Source organism: Poecilia latipinna, unplaced genomic scaffold (genome assembly GCF_001443285.1).
Source record: "Poecilia latipinna isolate Pla-1442-1.1 unplaced genomic scaffold, P_latipinna-1.0 Scaffold49, whole genome shotgun sequence".
Taxonomy (NCBI): Eukaryota; Metazoa; Chordata; class Actinopteri; order Cyprinodontiformes; family Poeciliidae; genus Poecilia; species Poecilia latipinna.
Window position 1 is genome coordinate 154,499 of NW_015112665.1, and position 23,163 is coordinate 177,661.

General features: G+C 39.0%; 2 protein-coding genes and 1 pseudogene across 3 annotated transcripts in view; 2 read left to right on the forward strand and 1 right to left on the reverse strand.

Moving 5' to 3' along the window:
• slc45a4a (solute carrier family 45 member 4a) overlaps positions 1–9,125 on the forward strand; it is a 56,707-nt gene extending 47,582 nt beyond the window's left edge. For both annotated transcript variants that reach the window (XM_015050463.1, XM_015050471.1), the window contains exons 5-16: positions 2,395–2,574; positions 2,654–2,844; positions 3,147–3,324; positions 3,417–3,878; positions 4,815–5,086; positions 5,186–5,347; positions 5,963–6,062; positions 6,142–6,222; positions 6,300–6,430; positions 6,822–6,890; positions 7,411–7,565; positions 7,970–9,125. In XM_015050463.1, coding sequence (XP_014905949.1) covers positions 2,395–2,574; positions 2,654–2,844; positions 3,147–3,324; positions 3,417–3,878; positions 4,815–5,086; positions 5,186–5,347; positions 5,963–6,062; positions 6,142–6,222; positions 6,300–6,430; positions 6,822–6,890; positions 7,411–7,565; positions 7,970–8,150 — 2,162 coding nt within the window. In that variant the 3' untranslated portion in view covers positions 8,151–9,125. The remainder of the gene's footprint in view (positions 1–2,394; positions 2,575–2,653; positions 2,845–3,146; positions 3,325–3,416; positions 3,879–4,814; positions 5,087–5,185; positions 5,348–5,962; positions 6,063–6,141; positions 6,223–6,299; positions 6,431–6,821; positions 6,891–7,410; positions 7,566–7,969) is intronic.
• A 4,664-nt stretch (positions 9,126–13,789) lies between these two features.
• On the reverse strand, positions 13,790–16,908 carry LOC106958531 (G-protein coupled receptor 20-like; annotated as a pseudogene).
• A 2,436-nt stretch (positions 16,909–19,344) lies between these two features.
• cfap20 (cilia and flagella associated protein 20) lies at positions 19,345–22,402 on the forward strand. Its single transcript, XM_015050494.1, has 6 exons — positions 19,345–19,688; positions 21,230–21,309; positions 21,562–21,673; positions 21,763–21,951; positions 22,039–22,152; positions 22,273–22,402. Exons 1-6 carry the CDS (start codon positions 19,605–19,607, stop codon positions 22,276–22,278), a joined length of 585 nt encoding a protein of 194 aa, XP_014905980.1. The 5' UTR covers positions 19,345–19,604; the 3' UTR covers positions 22,279–22,402.
• The last annotated feature ends 761 nt before the right edge of the window (positions 22,403–23,163 follow it).

A 23,163-nucleotide genomic window follows, 5' to 3' on the forward strand; every position in this document is an offset into this window, starting at 1 on the left:
TTTGCAGGTTTTTGTTCTGAATTGTTTTTTTAATTTATTTTGATGAAAAATCAGAGAAATGGGTAAAAATCTAAACATATAATAATAATAGTAATTAAACATGGCAATTGTTATTATTAGACTGGCATTTTTAAACTTACTTTTTGCACATTTTATTATAATACGATTTATCAGCAATGGTTGTGAAGCATTCATTAGATATTCTAATGATCAATAGAAAAAAGTTTAATGTTTTCCAGAGTCCTAAAATTAAGTTTTATTGCCCAAATCAAGGGTACTTTTTGTGGTGACTGAAGTAAAAAGTTAATTAATTAAATAGTAACTTTATCCAAATAGCAGCAAATAATTCTTTATTGTATCTTTTCATAAGCAGAGATGGTAACAACATTTACAATAGTTAATTCTGATATTTTCAGAAGAGCACCAATATTTCCAAATTCTTCATATTGCTCCCTTTTGCCTTCCTGTTATCTATTGAAAGTCTTGTTCTCACTTGCAGTTTAAATCAAGCTCAAACATGTCTCAGTTTCTCATAGAAATTAGTTTTCTCTTAAAAACCTTTTTATCCTTTTGTCCTTCACCTTATTGGTGCAGAAACTTTAAGTCTGTGTGTCCACACATTTATTTATGTTTCCACCCAGTAGATCCATTTAGATCTACTTGCTTTTATTCTTTTCTGAAAGTTGCCATTTAGGTCAAAGCAAGGAACAGGGGGGCAAGAAACTGAGTCTGATTGTGAAAGAGCCGTATCAGCAGAGTTGGCATGGGAAAAACCAGTAACCCTGTGTGAGAAATGACCGAAAGAGAGGGAGAGTATGTGTGTATGTGGTTGTAAATAAATATAAATGTGTGAAAAGCAGCAGGTGACGTGGGAAAACCCGTAGTAACCTGTCCAGGATTGTGGTCGTGTGTGTGTGTGTGTGTGTGTGTGTGTGTGTGTGTGTGTGTGTGTGTGTGTGTGTGTGTGTGTGTGTGTGTGTGTGTGTGTGTGTGTGTGTGTGTGTGTGTGTTGACATGGGAACACCGGAGCCAGCGGTTCACAAGGAAACGGTTCCTGTTTGCTTCCTTCTCCCCACCAATCCCGGGTCACTTCCTGTCTGGGTGCCTGGCTAATGAGCACTGTGGCTCCATTGTCTCACCCAGACGCACACATAGAAGCACACTCTGCTGCTCCATCTACAAACACTTTCATTTCCTCGACCCGAACGGATCCCAGTTTGAAAAGTCATGCTGCGTCACGCCGCCTCTCGTATCTTGCACTCACATCCTTACAGTACAGACTTCCGACTCTGCACTGTTCACACATATTCATGCAACTACTCCTCCCTCGGGCCCCCCGAACTCATTGCTGTGGGTATTTTGAGAGAAAAACGGACAAGGTCACCCACAACATGCAAAGCAGGATGGGAAATGTGACCCGTTTCTGCAGTAGGCTAGGTCATGCAGCTGTTAAGCCACAAATAAGTTATTGATCACATATGTGCAGCTGTGATTATTACCTGGTTTATGTCCACAGAAGCTCAAATGTCAGGGAATGCAGCAGCTGTCTTTGTGATTTTTCAATAAGTTACTCATTAATTTATTGAATAATATGTATCTTATATGTTTATATTATATATTTTATATCTAATTTCCCTTTGGCATTAAAAATTAAAATGCAGAAAACTGTTATTTTCCGCAGGAACAAAGTAATTAAACTACATATTGAAATTATGTAGAGATGTCAACATTTAATTAAGTTATTAAATCATTTCCACATGCAATTGTGTATTTATTTACTTTCATTTTTCAAAATTCATGAATTATGATCCTTTATGTCGGGATTTTTTTCCAAAATGTTTTTAATTTTCTTAAGGCGTAACAAAAATGTCTGTAAAAGATTTTGTGAAGGTTTTTTCTAGGTGATCAGTTGTGATATTCTCCAAATACAAGGTTCTTATTGGCATAATACATCAGTAGTTTTTGTGTTTAGGAGTTACTTGATGTCACAATATTTTTTTTTAACCTACAAGAGTCGTCTATAGTAGAAGGAGGGACTTGATATTCCTGAGTTGCTTTTTTGCCATATTGGATTTGAGAAAGATTTTCTTGCACTTGCATTGGATGGCCACTAGTTGGCAGTGTGTTGTATGATGCTCTAGTGTCCACTTCAGTGGTCTGTGTGTATTATAACATAAAGAGCCACAAGAAAATGGCTTTTAGAGAGCTGTCCACTGCAGTGACCGCTACGCATGAAAGGGTTAGATTCATTGACATTTAGTTATGAGTAAAAAGATCTTAAATTTTGTCCTTGGGTCACTTAGCTGCTAATGTCGACAACATGTCATTGTTCTTTCTTTACTGATGTGTGTTTCTAATCACCGTTTCACTGTTTTCCTTCTTTTGCCCCGTCAGGTCTGTCGCTTGGCGACGAGGAGGGCAGGCAGCCAATGGGCATCGTTCTCACTGTGCTGGGCGTCGTAGTGCTGGACTTCTGTGCAGACGCCACAGAGGGACCAATCAGGGCGTACCTGCTGGATGTCGCGGATACGGAGGAGCAAGACATGGCGCTCAACATCCACGCCGCTTCTGCTGGTAAGATCCAATCCTGTCATTTCAGATGTTGCATATAGACAAACCTGATGCTTATCTCGTAACACCTCCATGTTTCCAGGCCTCGGCGGTGCAGTCGGCTACGCTCTTGGGGGTTTGGACTGGACACACACGTTTCTCGGAGCGATCTTCAAGTCCCAGGAGCAGATCTTGTTCGTTTTCACTGCCATCCTGTTCACCATCTCGGTGGTTCTCCATCTCTTAAGCATTGAAGAACAGCAATATTCGCCACAAAGCGACCGGTTCGATCAGGTACAGAACTGAGCAAAAGAGTCGAGTCAGTTTCCTTATAGTTCGCTTCCAAGGAAACAGATATCCGTCAGTCTCTAAAAAGGTTTAGATCTCCAGGCTTTTCTGTCCGTTCACTCCAGTTCTTTCTATTTATTCAAGTTAGAGTTTACTCACCTTGTTTTTATTAATGACACACTGCACAATAATTTGTGAAAAGGCAAAGTAAAAAATATCAACTACCTGTTTCCTTTGGAGGAAAACGTAAAGAAATGGGAGAATTTAAAAAACTCTGTGCCGTATATTTAGAGTTAATCTCATTTCAGGAGAGTCCAAAGTCCAACCACCTGCAGCCGTCAGCCAATGGCAGGCCTGGACTTCCTGCTCCCAAGCTGGAAATGATTGGCGAGGATGATACGATAGAAACCTACGACTTCTACGATTACGGCGACGATCATTCAGAGCAAGGAGACATGGACTTCCTGGAAGTAGAGCTGGTCAGAAGTAAGTTCAGACCAGAAGATACGGCTCCCCTTATTGGCACGTCGTCTAAAACTCTTCTTTTTTCTCACACTTCCTTCTTGTCTTCCTTCCAGGTAAAAGCGACAGCGTTCTCGCCATGGCGGACGCCACCCTCGACCATCTGGACCACGATGCTCTGTTCCTGTGCCACCTGGAGCCATCCATCTTTGCCGAGCGCCTCTCTCCTTACCACGGGACGCCACCGAGGATCCCGTCCTTCTTCAGCCCCGACCACAGCAGCTCCCGTCCGCGGCTCGCCAGCATCAGGCGCAGCAGCAGCACGGGCAGCGAAGACTTGCTTCGCCCCCACCACGCCAGTCAACACACACACACTCCGGCGCCCAGGATCTCCCGCCTGTCGGCTTTCCTGCAGGAGATGGAGAACGACGACGGGCAGGAGGCCCTGCTGAACAACCAGCTGAACGAGCAGCGGACTCTGAACGGGCGACTGTTGGCCAGCGTGACAAACGCAGACATGGGGAGCTCAGACAGGCTGAGCTCTAAAGGACAAGCACACCGCGCCGGGATGGTTAAAGGTCAGAACCTCCACAAGGCAGCGCCTGCCAGAAGCATTCACAATGGGAGACGTATTATGCAAAATTCACATTTTGCACGTTTTCATATAATTTGGTCTCTTCTGTTTCTAAAAACATCCCAAACACTTAAAAAAACAAAAACCACCCAGTCATTTTTTGGTAATAAATAATTTTTTTTCTGTGTCTGGAAAACGAGACGTTTCTAACACCTACCGAATATAGCATCACATATTAGCACGTTACCTAGCAACCCCATAGAAGTCCAGCCCCTCACCTAGCAACCCAAGCGAAGCTCCAACACTTTTGGTCAGCCGGTTTTACTGCTGCATTCGCTGTACAATGGCTGCTGGAAAAGAAAAGTGTTTTGTTGTTGACCTACTATTCAGAAACCACTTACTACATTCTTGTTGGTTGTGCAGGAGGCTCAACTTCTGCTTTTCAAAGATGAACAGTGGTGTAAATGCACATGTGTTTGCAGCCATTTTCACTTGCGAGTGTAAACGTTGAGTTGGGGGTGTGGCCAGCAGCAGCTTATTTGGATTTACTGTGACATGAAGCCCTAAAACTGCTCAAGGTAGACAGAACTGAGCAGGCTGAAATCTCATTTTCTAAGAATCAATTTGTGCAAAAAATGTAGCGAACATGTTTTGCTTTGCCCATAGACATATCCTAGAGTGCTCAAGGAAGCATAGTGAGTCTTCCTTTTCACATTTTATCAGAGTACAACCACAAACTGCAGTGTATTTCACAGGGATTTGATGTGATAACAACATAATGAATAGCTAGAAAGTGTTAGGAAAATAACATATGGCTTTTAAACTGTTTTACAAGTAATTGAATATGTTGTGTGCCTTTGTATTTAGTAAGACATTACACATGATGTTTCTTATTTTTAGAGGCTAGATTTGATCTCAATAAAACTGCCTCTTTGTCCAGCCGCCAGCACCGGAGCTCCTATGCGTCAGCCGCGCCGCCATCACACCTTCTACCGCCAGCCGTCCTGCACCTTCTCATACTACGGCCGCGTGGGGAGCCACCGTTACCGCTTCCGCCGAGCCAACGCCGCCCTCCTCATCAAGCCGTCTCGCAGCATGAACGACCTGTACGAAGTGGAGGCCCGACACCGGAGGCGGAACAGGAGGCGCAGCAGACACCGCAGCGGGAACACGAACTCCTCCAGCGGCGACACGGAGAGCGAGGAAGGCGAGGTGAGGACGTCGAGTTGTAATAGGGCCGTATTTGTCCAGATGGTGATTCGCTCCTCGTCCGAGCGCCTCTTACTGGAGATGTTTTGTGCGTTTGCTCAGGTTGAGACCACCGTACGTCTGCTGTGGCTCTCCATGCTTAAGATGCCTCCAGAGCTGCTGCGACTCTGCGTCTGTCACCTGCTCACCTGGTTCTCCATCATTGCTCAGGCGGTGTTCTTCACAGACTTCATGGGACAAGTCATCTACGAAGGAAACCCCACTGTACGGAACTAGCACAACAAACAATGGGGTTTGGTGGAGTAGATATTCATAGAAAGCATCTTGCCTGAAGTCGACAGCAGTCAGAATAACCTCAGATTTGAGAAGAGTTTGTGTACATAAGAAAAAGTTTATTATTTTGTAATCAAATTCAAGATCCAACATGTCGCTTGTATTTAATGCAGCATAATATAGTTCAGATATTGCATCTATTTTGAAAAGAGCTGATTCAAACAGGTCCAAAAAAGCAAGGAAATGCTAAAAAAGTAGGAAAATATTTTGTGCTTGTATATCCAGCAGGGTAAACAAACTGATAGGAAAAAAATGTAGGCAAAGTCGAAGTGTCTTTATTCTCCAGGGGAGATATTTAGGATTAACTGAGTGGACATACTGCACCACACTACACAAAAGCAATATTAGTAATAGCTATAAATAAGTGTATATGCATGCAGACTTGAAAATATAAAATGTAAAACAGGTTAAAAAGAAAACTCCTAATATAAAATCATTGTAATATCTGTTTTTTTCATGTTTACTACTGTTAATCAAAAACCATGACACCATCTTTAATTTCACAGTGAAATCACTTAACTCCCCGTTCCTCCTGCTTCTTCTCAGGCTCCTGCTAACTCAACCTCATTAGAAAATTACCACAGAGGGGTTCAGATGGGATGCTGGGGGCTGGTCATTTACGCCATGACTTCTGCTATATGCTCAGGTAGCTGCATGCATGTTTTTGAAGTATTTGACGTATGTTTTCACTCGACATGGCTGAGCCTGCTCCTGTTTCTTTCCAGCTGTTCTTCAGAAGTATCTGGACAACTTTGACCTGAGCATCAAGGTCATCTACATCATGGGGACGCTTGGATTCTCAATAGGTAAGAGGAACTGAGGCTGATGAGCAGAATGAGGTAGAATCGGCTCAAAGTAAACATTTTCTGTCCTCGTTCAACAGGAACTGCTATAATGGCAATCTTCCCTAATGTGTATGTTGCCATGGTGATGATCAGCACCATGGGCCTCATCTGTATGAGCATTTCCTACTGCCCCTACGCGCTGCTGGGACAATATCACGAAATGAAAGAGGTGTGGAGCTTTTAACGCTAACATTTTTATTTTTTTTATTTTTCAAAAGTTTCAGCTTTATCTGGTTCAAAAACTTTAATTTGTTCATGAAGAATATAAAATTATTTCTGTTTTGATGTATGAATGTGTATTTTCTCTACTAAGAGCAGAGGAGGTTGTTCATCACTTTAAGATGTCAAATTAGCTTGGATCTAGTTTTGGATATTTTTTTAATATACTCTGATTTAACAGACATTTTTAATTCATTTAGAATCACATTAACATTATTATCTTTTAAAAAAATGTAAAGCATTTTTGCCTGTTTAGCTGAATAGTTTTGCTCGAGAGGCAGTTGTGCATTTAACTCAGCTGCCACTCAGAAATACTGACCGACTTTCTTTGCTTCCTGCAGTACGTCCAGCACAGTCCTGGTAACTCCCGCCGAGGGTTTGGGATTGACTGCGCCATCTTGTCCTGCCAGGTGGGTGTTCCCTAATTAATTTATTCTCCATTAAACACTGTAATTAAGTTCTTCCAAAGTGAGAACAAAACCTTACTTTGAAAAATACCAATTAATTCAAACTAAACAACCAAATAACCTTGTTTCAGTAGTTGTTGCCAAACTTTACAAAGCCGTATTGCCTTTAAAAGATGATGGAATAATTAAAAAAAAAAATTTACAAACGAATTAAAAGGACCTCTGTAATATTTGCCCACGGAGACAGTAAGTTATTGACAACCAATAAAACTTTCTATACCCATTGATCCATCTAAAAGAAGAGCAAAATACACATTTAAAAATACTCTAGATACTTTTATTTATGTGCACCAAGAATTGTTGCACTGGTGTTCTTTGCTTAAATATACTTTTCTTTCCATTTTCAATAAATACACTCTAATTAAGATAGGATTTTTCTACGTTTTTGAGTGTGAATTATGCTGCAGTCATGCAGAATGCTGTAAATGACACGTCAAAATGAATGTGAATGTGATTTCTGCAGGCTTACATCAGTCAGATCCTTGTGGCCTCAGCTCTGGGCGCCGTAGTGGAAGCTGTGGACAGTGTGATCGTCATTCCCATGGTGGCCTCTGGGGGCTCTCTTCTTGGGTTCTTCACCGCCTGCTTCTTGGTCATTTACCCAACACCAAACAATGGGTGAGAAAAACATTTTTCCCTCTCAGGTCAGGTGACAACGTCCACTTGAAGAGCGGTACTTTAAACTAAATTAATAAGTTAGGCGAGATTTTGTTTTTATTTATTTGCTAAATGAACAACAAAGACCTAGGTAGAGTTCACCCATTCATTAAAAAGTGACTTGTATCCCATTCTTGTTGATGATGGACAAGAAATTTATCTTCAACATAAAATTAGAAAACAATCTGTAACCTTGATTGTAAACTTGACCCCAGACTGTTGGGGGTAAAGATAGAAAATTGAAAGAGCTAGAATGGAATAATGTCCTAAATCTACCTAGCAACCAAATTTTATTAAACTTTAATCCAGGAACTAAATATTAGAATTTCCCACAATCCTAACAGTTTGTCATTGTGTTTTTTTAGGGAGGTGGACTCCACCAAATCTTCAGAGAAACAGGCCTTGACAACGGTGGAAAACCCAAGCAGCAACGAAGGCCCCGTTACCGTGGTGACGGAGAAACCTACCTTCCTGAAGCTCAATAAGGAGGGAAAGGCGGCCACCACCACCACTTCCTGTCACATGGAGAACGAGTCTGCTCTGTGATTGGCCTGCAAAATAAACTCAATTGACCATCGGAAGTGAATCGCTGGATGAGACTAAAATGTTAGCTTGGTCCTTCTCTGGGTTTTTGCTTTTCGAGACACTAAATAATTCAATCTGCTGTGAAGGCCCCCGCGTCTCGTCACATCAACCGGTCCAAGTTCTTCTTCAGCAGAAGTTGGATCGACACGCAGGTGTATCCTAGTCATCCAGGACGAGGCTGTTTGTGTCTCTCAGGGGTTTCTGAGAGGAAACTTTAATACAAACTCTAACACATCATCTGGGGTCAGATGGACACCTTTGCTCTGAACACTGCTGATGAACATTAGTCCTTAATGCTGCAATCATTACAAAAAAAAATGCTGAAAATTGTTCTTCCTCAGCCTGGAGTCAACTTGATCGAACTTTCGCTTCGTTACGCTGAAGCTGATGGATGTATTTGTCTCCACTGCGTTCACCAAAACAACAAAGCACTCAGCTTTGCGGGACTTTTCCAGCGCTCTGCGACAGTAGCTTTAAGACTCTGAAGACTTTTGGAAGAGGCGTTTCTGGTCCTCTGAGCTCAAAGCCTGGTACCTGGGGAATATTTATCACTCTCTGCCCTGAAGTCGATTGCGGATGTTTTGCTTTTGCTCTCGTCCACATTGCAGCAGTTTTTGTCTGTCTGTTTCTTGCATGACAAATATGATATATCATATGATCTGCTCTGAGGAAGAAAAAAAAAACAAGTTTATTTGATATAATTCCAGAAAAGAAAAAGCCAGGTATGCAGTTTACAGGGCATTACAATCCCAAATATTGTTCTACTGATAAGTCAGAAGGTTTTGATTTATTACAGCTAAGCTACATGCTGCAGGTTTAGTAAGCAGAGACAAAAAAAAACGTATTATTATTATTATTTTTTTTTTTTGCTGTAAGCACAACAGCAAACTGAGTTGAGTCAGTTTTTACAGTGGGCTGCAGGGTTCAGCAAGAAAAAAAAGTTGATTTAAAATCATTTTTTGCAGGTTTAGGGAAGGAAGCAGCAGGATGGAGACCAGAGAAGTGCAAAAATAAATCTGTGAGGGTTATGATCAAGTTTTTTTTTATTGTTCTTTGTTAATGGGCCAAATTTAAAAAGTGGAAAGAGTCTTTTCTTTCCTCTTGTGGCACTTTGCTTTAATGTCTCCTGGAAAGCGGGAGAGGAGAGGATTGGTTAAGAAAAAGGATGTTTTTATGGGTTTGGAGGTTCAACTTTTGACTTCCCGGTCCGGTTTTGGGCTGAGCATATTGGCAGTTGTAGCAGTGTTTGGATGGAGAAAAAGCTTTTTGGTTATTTGGATTCAACTAAGAATGGATTCTTGTTTCTGTCCTCCCAGAGGGCTCAGCCCTGCTGTGGTATGAGCGATGCCCCCAAAAAATATGCACTTGTTACGAAGCTGCAGGTATGAAAAGCAGATAAAGAAGTGAAACTAGCAATAATTCAACCAGTTAAACCATATTAGTTTTCTTCTGTGTTTTCAGGCACAGTGTACAATAACAGACGACACCTTGTAAAAGTATTTGAACATTTTCCACATTTTGTCTCTTTACAACCTCAAACACCAATGCCTTTAACTCTGGCTGGAGTGTTTTGTGGCCTGAAATTGTAAACAAAAGTACAATTGGTATAAATCCTTTCTCAAGGTTCTGTAAATTCGGCAAGCAGAGAGGCATCTGTGCTTGTTGGGACAATGACAGGTAACCTGACGCGCTTCTTAAGTTGAATCTGTAACCACAAAGGCAATACCGTATTTTGAATTAAATGCATGGACACTCAGCTTCGCCAGGGTTGTGGAGATTTGCATGCTACAGCAGCAACTTGCACGTGTAGAACACCAAAGTGTGACTCTGTACAAATCGCTCAAACTCTCTTCCTTTGTCGTCCTAACTGGTCAGGGGCCTAGATTTTTGCTGGATGTCGGTGTCTTTTTCTTTTTTAACTTGAAATGTGTGAAAACATTGCACTTTCGAGATGGGCATGTGCTGCACTCGGTCTGCACTCTAAAGAAGCATGTAAAGTTTTTGTTCCCGGTTTTGCACAAGCGGCAAACGGCGTTTTTGTCGTCATTTTTTTCAAAAAGCCGAGACGCTCAAACGTGGGATTGTCCTTCGACATGAAGCTCCTGTTTTGTTTTTTGTTTTTTTTGTTTTGTTTTCTTGATAAGACGCTCTGGGCCGCAAATACTTGAAGTGCAAGTTGAGTGTTTCTGCTCCCTTCGTAGCGAGAAAGTGTTAGAAAAGTGTTTATTTTTCGCCTTTTAGATGAATGTTCAGACCGCACGGCCCCGCCAGTGGCCTGCTGGGAGATTGAGTTCTTAACCTTTGATTCCATCTTGTGACTAAAATGAATGTGAGCCGATTTCAGCTGAAATTGTTCTTGTTTCGGATGTTCGACAAGTCAGGGTGAGCGTGCTGATATTGCATAGAACTTGCACATGAGAAGTTTAAAAAAAAAAAAACAAACAGCAACACAATGCAGTGGAGTTACGTTGCAGAAGACAGAACTAACTGTGGATATTTATTTTTTGAACTTTAGCGTCTCTAAAGCGACACCTTCGCTTGGGGTTGAGAAGACAAAAGTAAAGCTATTTTATTTGGTGTCGTGGGAGATGTTAAAGGGGTAAACTGGAGTGTGTGTCGGGGTGCGTGTTCGCATTTAAAGCAGAAGACAGGCTTTACAAACTGTCATCTCGGTGTTTGTTTTGGTTCTTGTTCTGTTTTGTGTTGTTGTTGTTGCAAACGCCTGGTTTACACTTAACTCTGGAAACGTCCACTGCAATACTGAAATACAGGTCTCTGTTTTGGTGTAAAAAAAAAAAAAAATGGTTTCCTTTTGTTGTACGTGTTCTCTCGTCTTTTTTCGGGCCGAGCCACTCACGAGTTTAGCTTCTGCACTTTTCCAGTGGCCACTATGTTGGTTTTTCTGATCGCTGCATGAATGTGGAGACTCTGTGAAGCCGTTTCTGTTGTTCCTGCGAGTCGGTGCAACCTGTCGAAACTCAAGAGTGCGGCTGTGCCTCGAGTGCTTTGTGTGGTCAACAGTGGAGGAGAAAGATGCCTATATACTCTGATTTTACTAGAGATTAAATCAAGACGGATATTTAAAGAACGGGAAAGCAGTTATATGCCGTGTAATTAATAAATATATACATATATTATGCCTTGTTCACTGAAAAGATGTAAATATATGTCTCTTTTTAGTTTCTTCTTTTTTGCTGCTATAAAAAAAAGATGATTATTTTTGTTAGTATTTCTGTTTTCTATATAAAGCCTGTATATTTCTCTCTGTGTAAATATGCTTGAGCCTCCATAAAGTAGGACTCTGAATGGACACTGTATGGAAAACACCTTTACAATCAACTAAGAAGTAAACAATCAATGACTTCTCTCTCGTCCTTTTCACGTTTTATTCAAAAGGACAAAAGACTTTTTCTCCAATGACGACTGCTTGGATTCACAAATATAATGATGAAAAGGTCCCCTCTAACAGCATATTTAACTTATTTATATATTACATTTTAAAAATAAGAACGTTTACCAGTTAGAAATAAAGAAATAAAATAAGATAATTAATAAAACGGAAGGAAATTCTAAATAAAAACAGCTTACATGCAGATAACTCGGTATAAAAGACCTGAGGAGACTCAAAGGAACTTAAATTAAAAGCCAACATGACAAAGTGAGTTTATATATACACTACGAATGCACAAGAATTACAGTATGACATATTGAACCTCAATGGAAACAACAACGGGTCAAAATTTGCTTGCACATTTTTAATAAAAGGTAAATTAGATCATTGTTGTCCTAAAAACACGATAAGGCCTTATCCTGTAATAAGGAACTGAACAAATGCCAAAAACAGCAAAGACAGAGAAGTGGAAAGGAATAACAACACTGATGTCACATGAAGCTAAAAATTGGGACATATAAGCAGATTTTTATCTATAAACTTCACAGATCGCCAAAAGTTTCCACCTACTTCCCAGTTTTGGTCCAGCTTCTGTCCGCAAACTGTGAAAACAAAAACTAAAACGATCACATGCAGAGATCCACAGCAGACGCAGACTGTCTCGCTTCAATCCCGCAAAGCCTTCGCACCAGTTCACGCATACAAAGATCTACGTTCTTACTTTGGTTTCTGAAGCTTTAATAAAATGGTAATAAAAATCATTTACTTCATTTTCACTGCTTCCATCGTGTGTCCTGTGAAACGACAACCAAATATGGGTGAAAGCAGGCGATGAGGCCACCAATAAATAAATGTCCACATTGAATAAATGTATTCTGGATCTACTCCACTTTAAGAGAATTCATGTTTTGATGATTATTTAAAGCGTAAAGGACAAAATCATTACATCTGATGTTCCACAAATTCAGAATTATGGATTGAAGAGGAACTGAACAAATTGTTGGACGAGTTACTGATTCAGAAACCTGCTGGTCTGCATCACGAGGACTTGCGCTTTCAATTTCCATCCCTTTCTGGACAAAAAAAAAACTATCTCAGAAGAGATAATGTGATAATTTCAAGAAAGAAAACAAAAAGTGAGACAAACTTTGTTTTGCGGATTGAGAACCCGAGCACAGTGGGCAGTCCACTCTGCTTCTTCCATGCAGAGAAACCAGAGAGGGAACCTGAAGCTCATGTTTTGGATGTTTGACCCAGATTCTTCATGTGATCGTAGCTCCTGCTGATGCTAACTGTGTCAGTGTGTGTGTGTGAGAAAGAGACATAAAGATTTACAGCCCTGACACATATATATTAATAATTTTTTTTTAAGTAATAAAACAGTGTAGAAAATGGAATTAATTAAAATATGACCAAGAAAACAAATGGAAATCAATTTAAACATAAATGTTTAAGTTAAACTGTCAACACTTTGTTCATAGTATAAAACTGTTGTTGTTAATATGTCCAGTATTGATACTAATGGGTGCCAGGCTTCAGCAATCACTGGGTGAGAGGTGAGGTAACCTGGGCAGATTATTATTACTATTATTATTATTACTATTATTATTAATTACTTTTAGGTAATTCATCCTGTATCATCTGATAAGGAAAAAAACAATGGAAATCAGCCTTGTCTGTACATTCACTAGTTGATTAAAATTAATGCAGAATGGCCTAACCAATTAAAATAAATGAAATTCTTATTATTTACTATTTGTTGCACGTTTCATAAAAAGCAACACAATAAATTCAAAGTAAAAGCTGATCAGTGCACATTATAGTAAACGTTTAGCAACTGAAAACAATAAAAGCTTTTCTGATAGCAGTGAAATAAAATGAAAACAAAAGCAACATTAACTATTTGTTATTATTACTTTATTTCCATAAATGTATGCTTTTTGTGTTTTTACATCAATTTTAATTTGGCATATATTCATGATTGTTACCATGTGTTTTTTTTTTTTTTACTGATTTGACAAAAATGGATTATTTTATGGGTTTGTGCCAGTTAAACGCAGATGGGTTCAACATTTCTTCTCCTGCTCCAGCCTCAGGTAAGATGTTTAAAGATAACCCACGTCGTTTTAAAAGTGATTTTTGATCTAAGTAGACGCTCTCTAAACACATGAAAATGCTCTGTTTGTACTGTTTTAATGTGGTGAACGTCTGGGGAACTTTGGTGTTTATTTAAAATAATGGCTGATACTAGAATAAGCAACATTTAGCGGCGAATGAGCCTAAAAACGTGTAACCACGGTGATTATGACGTCCTCTTGGTCTCCCTCTTTGAGTCTGGATGGGTTTTCCTTCCTCCCCAGGTTCTGGCGAGGAAAGCTCCGTCTCTCTACGCCGACCGCTCCAGGTTGGCTGCGGAGGTCACGGTGCTGCTCAGGGTGAGCGTGGCCACGCTCTGAGCTATCGCCAGGGCCGACGCGGACGGTGAACCCCACCACGGCCAGCATGGGGAGGAGGAACTCCAGAACGGTGAGGTAGAAGTGGGTGGGGAGGCTCACACAGGAGGAGTTGAAGTTTAACGCGCTAGTCTGCAGGAAAAAGAAGAGAGAAATCCAGCCATGCTGTTCAATTCAATTCAGTTTGTTTACATGTATATTACGCCAATTTACAACAAATGTCATCTCAAGGCACCTTACCAAAAAATATATCATTTCAATTCAGTTATAAACGCATTCTAGTTGATCCTACAGTGCCGTAGTTTCAAAAGTTTGTATCTAAGGAAACCCAGCAGACTGCATAGTTTTATTGTAATTAAAATTAAACATCACAACTGGACTGGAGGCAGCAGGGATAATAAACTAAAGGATGGATCACTTTCAGAGGTTTTGTTTATTTAGTTTAGCTCGTATTTTGTGCTTTTCAGTTGCTAATTGAAGATACTGCAATGCATACGGTTTCTTTCTTAGCCTTTATCTAAAGTGGCCCAATCTATAACGCCTGCTATTTTTAAATTATATACTCGCTTTGAAGTTGAACATATGAGGCATAAAACATGCAAAATTATTTGTGTTGGCTGTTTATTATCATGTCTATGCGATGCTAAATAAAAATAAACAGTATAGTGTTAACTGGGAATATGAGAGTTATTGAATGTTCAGCAAAATAATTATACAGATTTACCAAATCAGGAGTGATGTATGAACATTTAAATAAAATAAAAATACTTGTGGAATTCAGATATTGCTTTAAAGTTACATTTCAGACTCTTTATTCTTACACTTTTAAGCTTAAAATCGCCCAGTAAGCCCAGAAAAACTATAACTTTGGTTTTTGTAATCACATAAACAGATGCAATGATCAGCACATTTCAGTTTACAGCTGGTTTATGAGCTGTTAAACAGAGACATGCAGCTCTGGAAAATAATTAAGAGACCACTGAAAAGTGATCGGCTTCTCTGATTTTACTCTTTATAGGTTTATGTTTGTGTAAAGTGAACATTGTTCTTTTATTCTACAAACTACTGACAACATGTCTCTGAAATTACAATCAAATTTTTTTTATTTATTTACCAGAAAATGAGAAATGGTCAAAATACCGAAAAACATGCAGCACTTTCAGACCTCATAATGCAAAGAAAAGAAATTTATATTCAATTAGAAACAACAATACTGATGTTTTAACTCAGTAAGAGTTCAGAATCAATATTTGGTGGAATAACCAGGAGGTTTTCACTGGGGCTCACTGCAGTGGGCTCTTCATTTGTTCCAGAGCTGTAATTAAGATCTGCATCATGATATATGTCAGGTGTTCAACTTAAATAACCACCAACTTGGGAAATGACGACCTATGATGCTCTGTTTTTATTGTCTCTGACTGTGAAGTGTGAAGCTTCACCTGGAAAGAGTAGGTGACCACCACTGCTATGAACCAGACGCCGGCGCTGACGCACTTGGCTGCTACGGTTGTCCTCCATCGATGCAGAGTGCTGGCGGCGTGGACAATAGCGAGGTATCGGTCCACACAGATACTGAGAAGATCAACATCACATTTTGTTACCATATTTTTCAGACTATAAGCCGCTACTTTTCCCCCACGCTTTGAACCATGCGGCTTGTAGCCCGGTGCGGCTTTTCTGTGGATTTTTTCTTCAACCACCAGGGGGCGCTTTAGCGGGAAGTGAATCATTGGAAGTCAAAATTGGAAATCAAAGAAGAAAGCGCTAATTTTCAGTTAGAACAAGCACATGCTAGCAGCAGGCAGAACAGAGAAATGTTTTCAAACTCATACCCCCTCATCTAGGAAAGACGTTCATATGATGCAGCTTTTAAGCTTAGGGTTATTGATCTGGCAGTACAGGAGGGAAATAGAGCCGCTACATGTAAACTCAGCGTGAACGAAACCACGGTTCGGCTTTGGAGACGGAGGGCTGCTAATAGCAGATTTATTTTCTTGTGGAAAACCGAGAGCAGCGGAGATACCAGGGGCTTATAGCTCTGTGGCTAATATATGTATGTTTCCAGTTTAAAAAAAAACAACTTTGTGGGTGTGGCTTATATTGAGGTGCGCTCTATAGTCCGGAAAATACGGTAGTTTTACCCCCACCTATTTACTCCCAAAGGTAAATGTTTGACTCTTCCATAGCTGATTGTAGAGAAGATTTAGCTTTCAGTTTTAGTAAAGACCCCTAACCTGGTGAGAAACAGGATGCTGCAGTACATGTTGACAAAGTAGCTGAAGGTGTGGACCTAGGAGCAGGCCACGCAGCTGCCACCACTGTGGTACAGGGCGCTGCGGGCAGGCAGCGACAGCGCCACCAGCAGGTCAGTGACTGCCAGGTTTATGGTGTAAACCACAGAGGCCGAGAGGAGGTCCGCCGGCAGAAAACAAACAGAGCCAGACTGTTGAGGACAACACCAACCACCAGCATCGCACAGTTACAAACCTGCAGCAAAGAGGAAATAAACCGGATGCAGGTTTAAACGTCTGCATCCGGTTTATTTCTGAATGTTTCTAAATGACTGGAAAAAAAAAAAAAAAAACATAGATGACTGATGAAAGCCTCATTTATCACCTCCCCATCAGAAAGACCCAGACGGAGTAGAAGTCCTGGTGCAGCTGCAAGTCCAGGTGCGTTAACTTGTGCAGGCATAGCGCCCCCCACTGTGGATCCCAGGTGCTGCAGTTAGCTTGGGACGAGGTGAGGAGCAGCTGAGGGGCCTCGGTGCTCCTGGAGGAGCTGATGTTGGCGAGGAGGAGCTCCATCAGCACGAAAAGATCAACAACTGAGAGGAGAGGAGGACAGAAATGACAAACATGTAGCAATTTGAAATAACTTTTCTCAAATGTGCTCATTTATTTTGCAAACCAACTAATTCAACATGTAAAAAGACTCCTGGCTTTTTTTTTTTTTAACAATATTAATCAAGTATTTGTCTTAGAGCCTTCAACAGATAGATAACTTTTTCTTCTGTTGTGTCAAAAGGTTCATGAATACAAGCGAAAAAATCAACAACATACAATACATTTTACAATATAAGTAAGAAAAACAAGTATATTTTAGTGCATTGTTCTGATTTCTCTGCTTTATATAAACTTTTAAACCTTATATTTATAACAAAACATTGCTTTTAGTAAATTTAACCTTTGGAAAACTTGCAGTCTATGAAATAAAACATTTTATTTGATGTACCATGGAAACCATGGAAAATCAGTTAATTTATGTTCTTCAGTGTCCTGGTCAATTTCACAGATAAAAGATATTAATATGCTCAAGTCGCTTGTATGATTTATTTTAATTTTCTATTATTTTCCCAAAACTTTATATTGAATAATATTTTTTTTCTACTGATATTCTGATCCTTCTTTGGTCCAGTCGATTTAATGAAATAATAAACAAATTTAGTTCTGCATGCAAAAAGCGGCAGATAAATGAGTTTTTTGTCATTTTTATGTTTTATGGTTGTTATGGAAATTTCTAATGTTGCCATTTCCAAACCTCTGTGTTGGAGGCAGATTTATACTGACCTGTTTAAATGAATAAAGTCTTCTTCAACTGCTTTATTGCCCTGAAACACGGAGACTCAATTTAAACCAGACCAGACATTAGAACCCCTTGTCTTATAAACATCGCCCTCTCACACTGGAGAGAGGATGAAGTCCACCTTCCTGTTCTCTCCAAAAAAAATGAGACGCTTTTGACAAAGTGAAGAGCGCGACCTGAACTACTCTCGCTTTAAACAAAACATGCTGGATTAAATTTAAGCAACCCAGACCTTGAGTTTAACACACGACTGATCCTCACAGACTTAAAAAAACACAACAGATTTGTTCTCTTTGCAAAAATATGATGAATAGAGCACATCTGGTTTAAAAGACAGGAAGCTCTAAAATCTTCCACTTCTGAGTACCGTTGATTACTTAAAAAAAAAAAAAAAAAGATCCAAATATAAGCAAAATGTTGCAAGTTAAACTCAGCAGTTTGTCTCCACAGTAAAATAATTTAGAATGTGTTGACGGCTCGATCAGCATCATAAAGACCAAGAACTGCAGCAGACGGATGAGGGAGAGTTTTGAGGATGATTAAATTATTATTAACCTTTATTTCACCAGGTAAATTTCTTTTGCAGGAGAATCCAAGCCAAGATTGGCAGCAGCTCACAGAGTTTACAGAAAATTCACAGCAAAACAGAAAAAGTTAGCACCATCATAAATAAATTAGTTAAAAGATTCAATATCTCCATAACTAACAGATTAATGTATCAATATGCTATTTAATTTAATTCTAAAGCAGGAAGGGATTTGTAAAGATTGTGATAAAATATGAACAATCACACAAAAAAAAACTTCCTTTATTAATACACATTTCTATCATTAAAATACGGATGCAATGTTTTAATATTTTGCAAATTAAAATGATAATAAAGAACAAAAGAAATTCGGAAAGGTTTGAAAAAACAAACATCACATAGTGATCAACGTTTATCATTTCTCAAACATACATTCAGTGCAGCGACAGGGTGACAAAAGTCCTCAAACATCGGCTTCCTCCCACCTTTCTCCTCTTCTTCATATCGTTCTTTTTTTCTTATTATTTTACTCGAGGCAACAGGATATGGAGACTGTGACTTCCTCCTTTTTGCAGCCAAATACGCCAATCCTCCTCCTCTTGACCCATTTCCCTCAGTTTACATTCTCCTCACCAGGACTTTCTGTCCGTGTTTCTCCTTATACCAGTCTTCTTTATAATTCATTTTGTGAACATCTGAAACAGTGGCGTGAAAAGGACTGAAGTGGGGATGAAGGAATAAATCATGGAAGTTTGTCCAATGAAGAGAAAAGAAAAAGAATGAAAATGTTTTTGAATCTTAAACTGTGTTTTAAACAGTGATGGCATAGTTACTTTGAAAAAGTAACTTTGATTCCTTGATTTGGAAAGTAACTAAGCAGGTTTTTATTTAAATTAAATTAAACACAGACATCTACAAATACAGATCACCGCAAGCTCTTTTTTGCGTGTTAATACATTGTATGGCTGTCTGTCATAAATAATTTATGTGCATAAATTATGTTCATTTGTTTATCTATTAAAATGTTCTTTTTCTTTTCAATTCTTTATTTCTGGTATAAAGAAATGTCCCCCTGCCTTGATTTTAAAACAAACTTGCCTTCACAATATGGCGGACACACTGACGTATCGTTTCTACCCAGACTGCAACTCAGCGCTTCTATGGTTACTATGACGACTTGGTTACTGTGTCAACATTTAAAACTCCGTTTAAACACGATAAAGAAATGTTCCCTAGCAGCACCAAAACAATTGTTAAAAGCTGACCTCTGTTGTCTTACATTTCCCTTTTGGGATATGCGTATTTTATCGAGTCAATACCACTACGAGTGTAATTTTACGTTACACCGATATTTGTTTTATCTGAGAGCGGAACAGCTTATTTCACATTGTATTGGGGACCGGAAGTAAAGCTGGTAAACAAACTCGTCGCTGGAAACGGGTGTGTTAACGGCGTAGAAAATGTTCAAGAACACTTTTCAAAGCGGGTTTTTATCTGTATTATACAGCATCGGAAGCAAACCGCTTCAAATATGGGACAAAAAAGTAAGTAGTAATTTGGATTTTGTCTGTCGGTGAGAGCTTATTTCAAATTAGCATGATCTGCTAAGTAGTGCTAAAGCTTCCTGGTATCATGTGCTACTTTTATTAAGCTGTCAATTTGGTTTAGATAGTTCTTTTGTCCTAACTTAATAATTTAAAAACCTTTAAACATCGACCGTTTTGGTGCTGAAGTTTTTTTAATAGCTTGGTTACATTAGTTATTCCTGAACTCTAACCAGGCATTAAAATCATTAAAATAGTAATGATTGGGGACGTTTGATAAAAATCTGAATCCAAAACTTGGACATTTGTTTATCTGATTTATGCGTCTGTGCTTTTAATACGAAACTAGGCCCTCCTTCAGTTTAAGGCTGCTATTTTTTAAGTAGAAAGATATACGATATATAATGATTTGACCTAAAAAATCTTAAAAATCTACCCTCCTTTATGTAAAAACCATACAAAAACAAAACAAAACAGCAACGATATTCAGCTGGATTGCGATGCGTTGCTATGGAGACGGTCATAGACAAAAACACTTTAGTTTCTCAATCAGGGGCGTTTATGTTTTGCTTCATTCATGCTGTATTTAATAAATGATGTCTGTGTGGAGTTTTTATAGGGTTTTGTACATATTGTGATAGATGTAAGTAATTTTAGAACCTGGTAAAGATCAGATAATACAGATTGTGCCAGAATATGTTGACAAAACAAATTAAACTGTTAAAATATAAATAAATAGCTGTTCCTCCAGGATTTTGTGATTCTTTTGGTGTTTTTTTGCAATCAAATTTTAAGTTTTTGTTGTAATAGTTTGGAAATATTTGCAGTAATGTTTACAATTTATGACATTGAATGTGACTTTTTATTAATCGCCGTATCAGTCATGGACCATAACTTGACATCAAGTAAGGCTGAGGCAGCAGTCACTTAAGCTCAATGTTTGTGTCCAATTTTCAGCAAATCTGCAGTAAAATCAGAAAATAAAAGTGGAGAGTTGTTGATTTTGTGTGAAAAACTGAAAGGACTTATTGATATAATTTGGAGTCTAGAGGGCCACAAGAAAAGCTATGGTGGGCCTCGAGTAGAATAGAGGAAATATAAGTTTTTCAAGTTTAGCCTGTAGATAATAAGAGCCAATCTAGCCCTACGTCTAAGTACATCACTGTTTATAAAACCCCAGGATTGAAAGAGGATGTACTTTCTTTTTCCCTGACTTTTTCTGTTTTTGCTGCTTGAAATCCTTCAGTAGCAACTCTGAAAATAGGTGGTTGTTTCAAAATGATCTGAACATTAATGAAGTAATTTTGATTCCAAACTAAATAATAGGTTTACTTGTCAGTATCTCCACCAGCTTTCATTTATTTTATTTTTTTTAATAATTACAGTATAACATTTTACTGATTATTAAAATAAGTTCAATTTAAACTTTTGTTTCGCACTTCACAAAGCTTCAGTAGGCTCCAGAATTACACCAAAAAATGATTCATCGATGAAACGGTCCGCAGAAAGCAAGAGTTCAACCTGCTTCTTTGTGTCGTCAGGTGAGAAACGGTCACATCAAAAGAGTCGCTGACAATGACATCCATTCAAACGTGCTGGAGATTGAGGGAACAAACGTCAGGTGAGTTTATGTTTAAGTGGTTTTCCAGTGCTTTTAGAGTTTAGTGTTCTTAAACCAAACTGTCTGTGTCTATGAGGATCTGTTCCCACAGTCCAAACTTTAAATGGAGTTTCTGAACTACCCCTGGGTGTCAGTGTTTACCTCCGTGGTTGATTTTCTTAATGTCAACATTGTGCTGAAAAGGTTGAAAAATCTAAAATATAGCAGAAGTGACGTGTGTTTGTTTTAATATCCTTGCTAATCTCTATGCAGCACCACCTACATAACGTGTCCTGCTGATCCCAAGAAGACTCTCGGGATCAAGCTTCCCTTTTTGGTGATGATTATCAAGAACTTAAGGAAATACTTCACGTTTGAAGTCCAGGTACAGATTCAGAGGTCCTCCATGTGCTGCCGACATCCGTCAGCGGCTGAGATTCACGTTTTTTGTTTTTTTTTTCCACATCCTCTCAGGTGCTGGACGATAAAAACGTCCGGCGGCGGTTTCGGGCGAGCAACTACCAGAGCACAACGCGGGTGAAGCCGTTCATCTGCACCATGCCGATGAGGCTGGACGACGGCTGGAACCAGATTCAGTTCAACCTGTCGGACTTCACCAGGAGAGCATACGGGACCAACTACACAGAGACGCTACGCGTACAGGCGAGCACGCCGCCGTCTGCCGGCACTGAACACGCTTCGTCGGTGCTTTTCTTGCTCTCGCTGACGTTCAACTCCTTCTCTTCTCAGATTCATGCAAACTGTCGTATCAGGAGGGTTTATTTTTCAGACAGACTCTACTCTGAGGACGAGCTCCCTGCAGAGTTCAAGCTCTATCTGCCTGTCCAGAACCAGAAGGCCAAGGTGAGCGCACGCCTCTGGAGGACTGATTAGTCAAATTCATTTTTCATTCGTTTAAATAACGTTTGAAGGAGTTTTTCCTTGTCTGGATGTTCTTTTAAAACACTTTTTGTCCTCTTTCAGCAATAAAGCCAGCTGCAGTGGCCCAGCTGTTGGAGGGGAGATTTATTTCGTCTAGATGTATTTGGGAACATGTCGTGTGCCTAGTGCTCTGTTGTGATGCTGTCTGTAATAAAAGCTTTTTATGGAGCCATTTGTCTTTCTGTGTATTTTTCCTTTTAGGTAATGATTAGCACAACAGTAATAACGCTTAAAAAGCTGATTCAGGTGCATTTTGAGCCACAACTAGATAATGTTGGGAGGGAAATGGCTCAATTGATCTAAAAGTTTTGTTGTGTGCGACTACTGAAAAATCAATATTTATGAGGTTTTTAACATTTCAATAATGTGTGTATAATGGTTGGTCATACATTTATTCAATTCCTAAATACATTATTTCCAAATTTATTGCAAATATACCATTTAATTATTCATTTACTTTCTAAACAAGTGATAAATATGGTGTTATGCTTTAAATAATTTTAAAAAATCTCAACACAAATGCATGCATCTATAAATTATTTATATATTGCATGTGGGAATTAAAATTTAAACCATTTAATGTTGAAATTGATGTCATTTATTCAAGTATTTCACCAACGCACAACAGTTTAGCAAATTTAAATGTATAAATTATATAAAATACTGTTAATTCAAATATTTAAATAAACGTGCATTACTTCGTCCTTAATGTTTGAGCAACTATAAAATTGAAAAAAATATAAAAGTTGGGATTGTATAATAAATTCCACCTTCAAGTAATTATTTCCACTTTTATTTAAACTGCCACTTTTAAATATTTTGTGATATTTGGCAGATTGTTTTTTCCCCGTCTTTAGTGTAATTGGGAGTGTTTAATCAGTACTTGTATTAGTTTAAATGCTGGAAATCCAGTTTGCATTTAAAATACTAAAA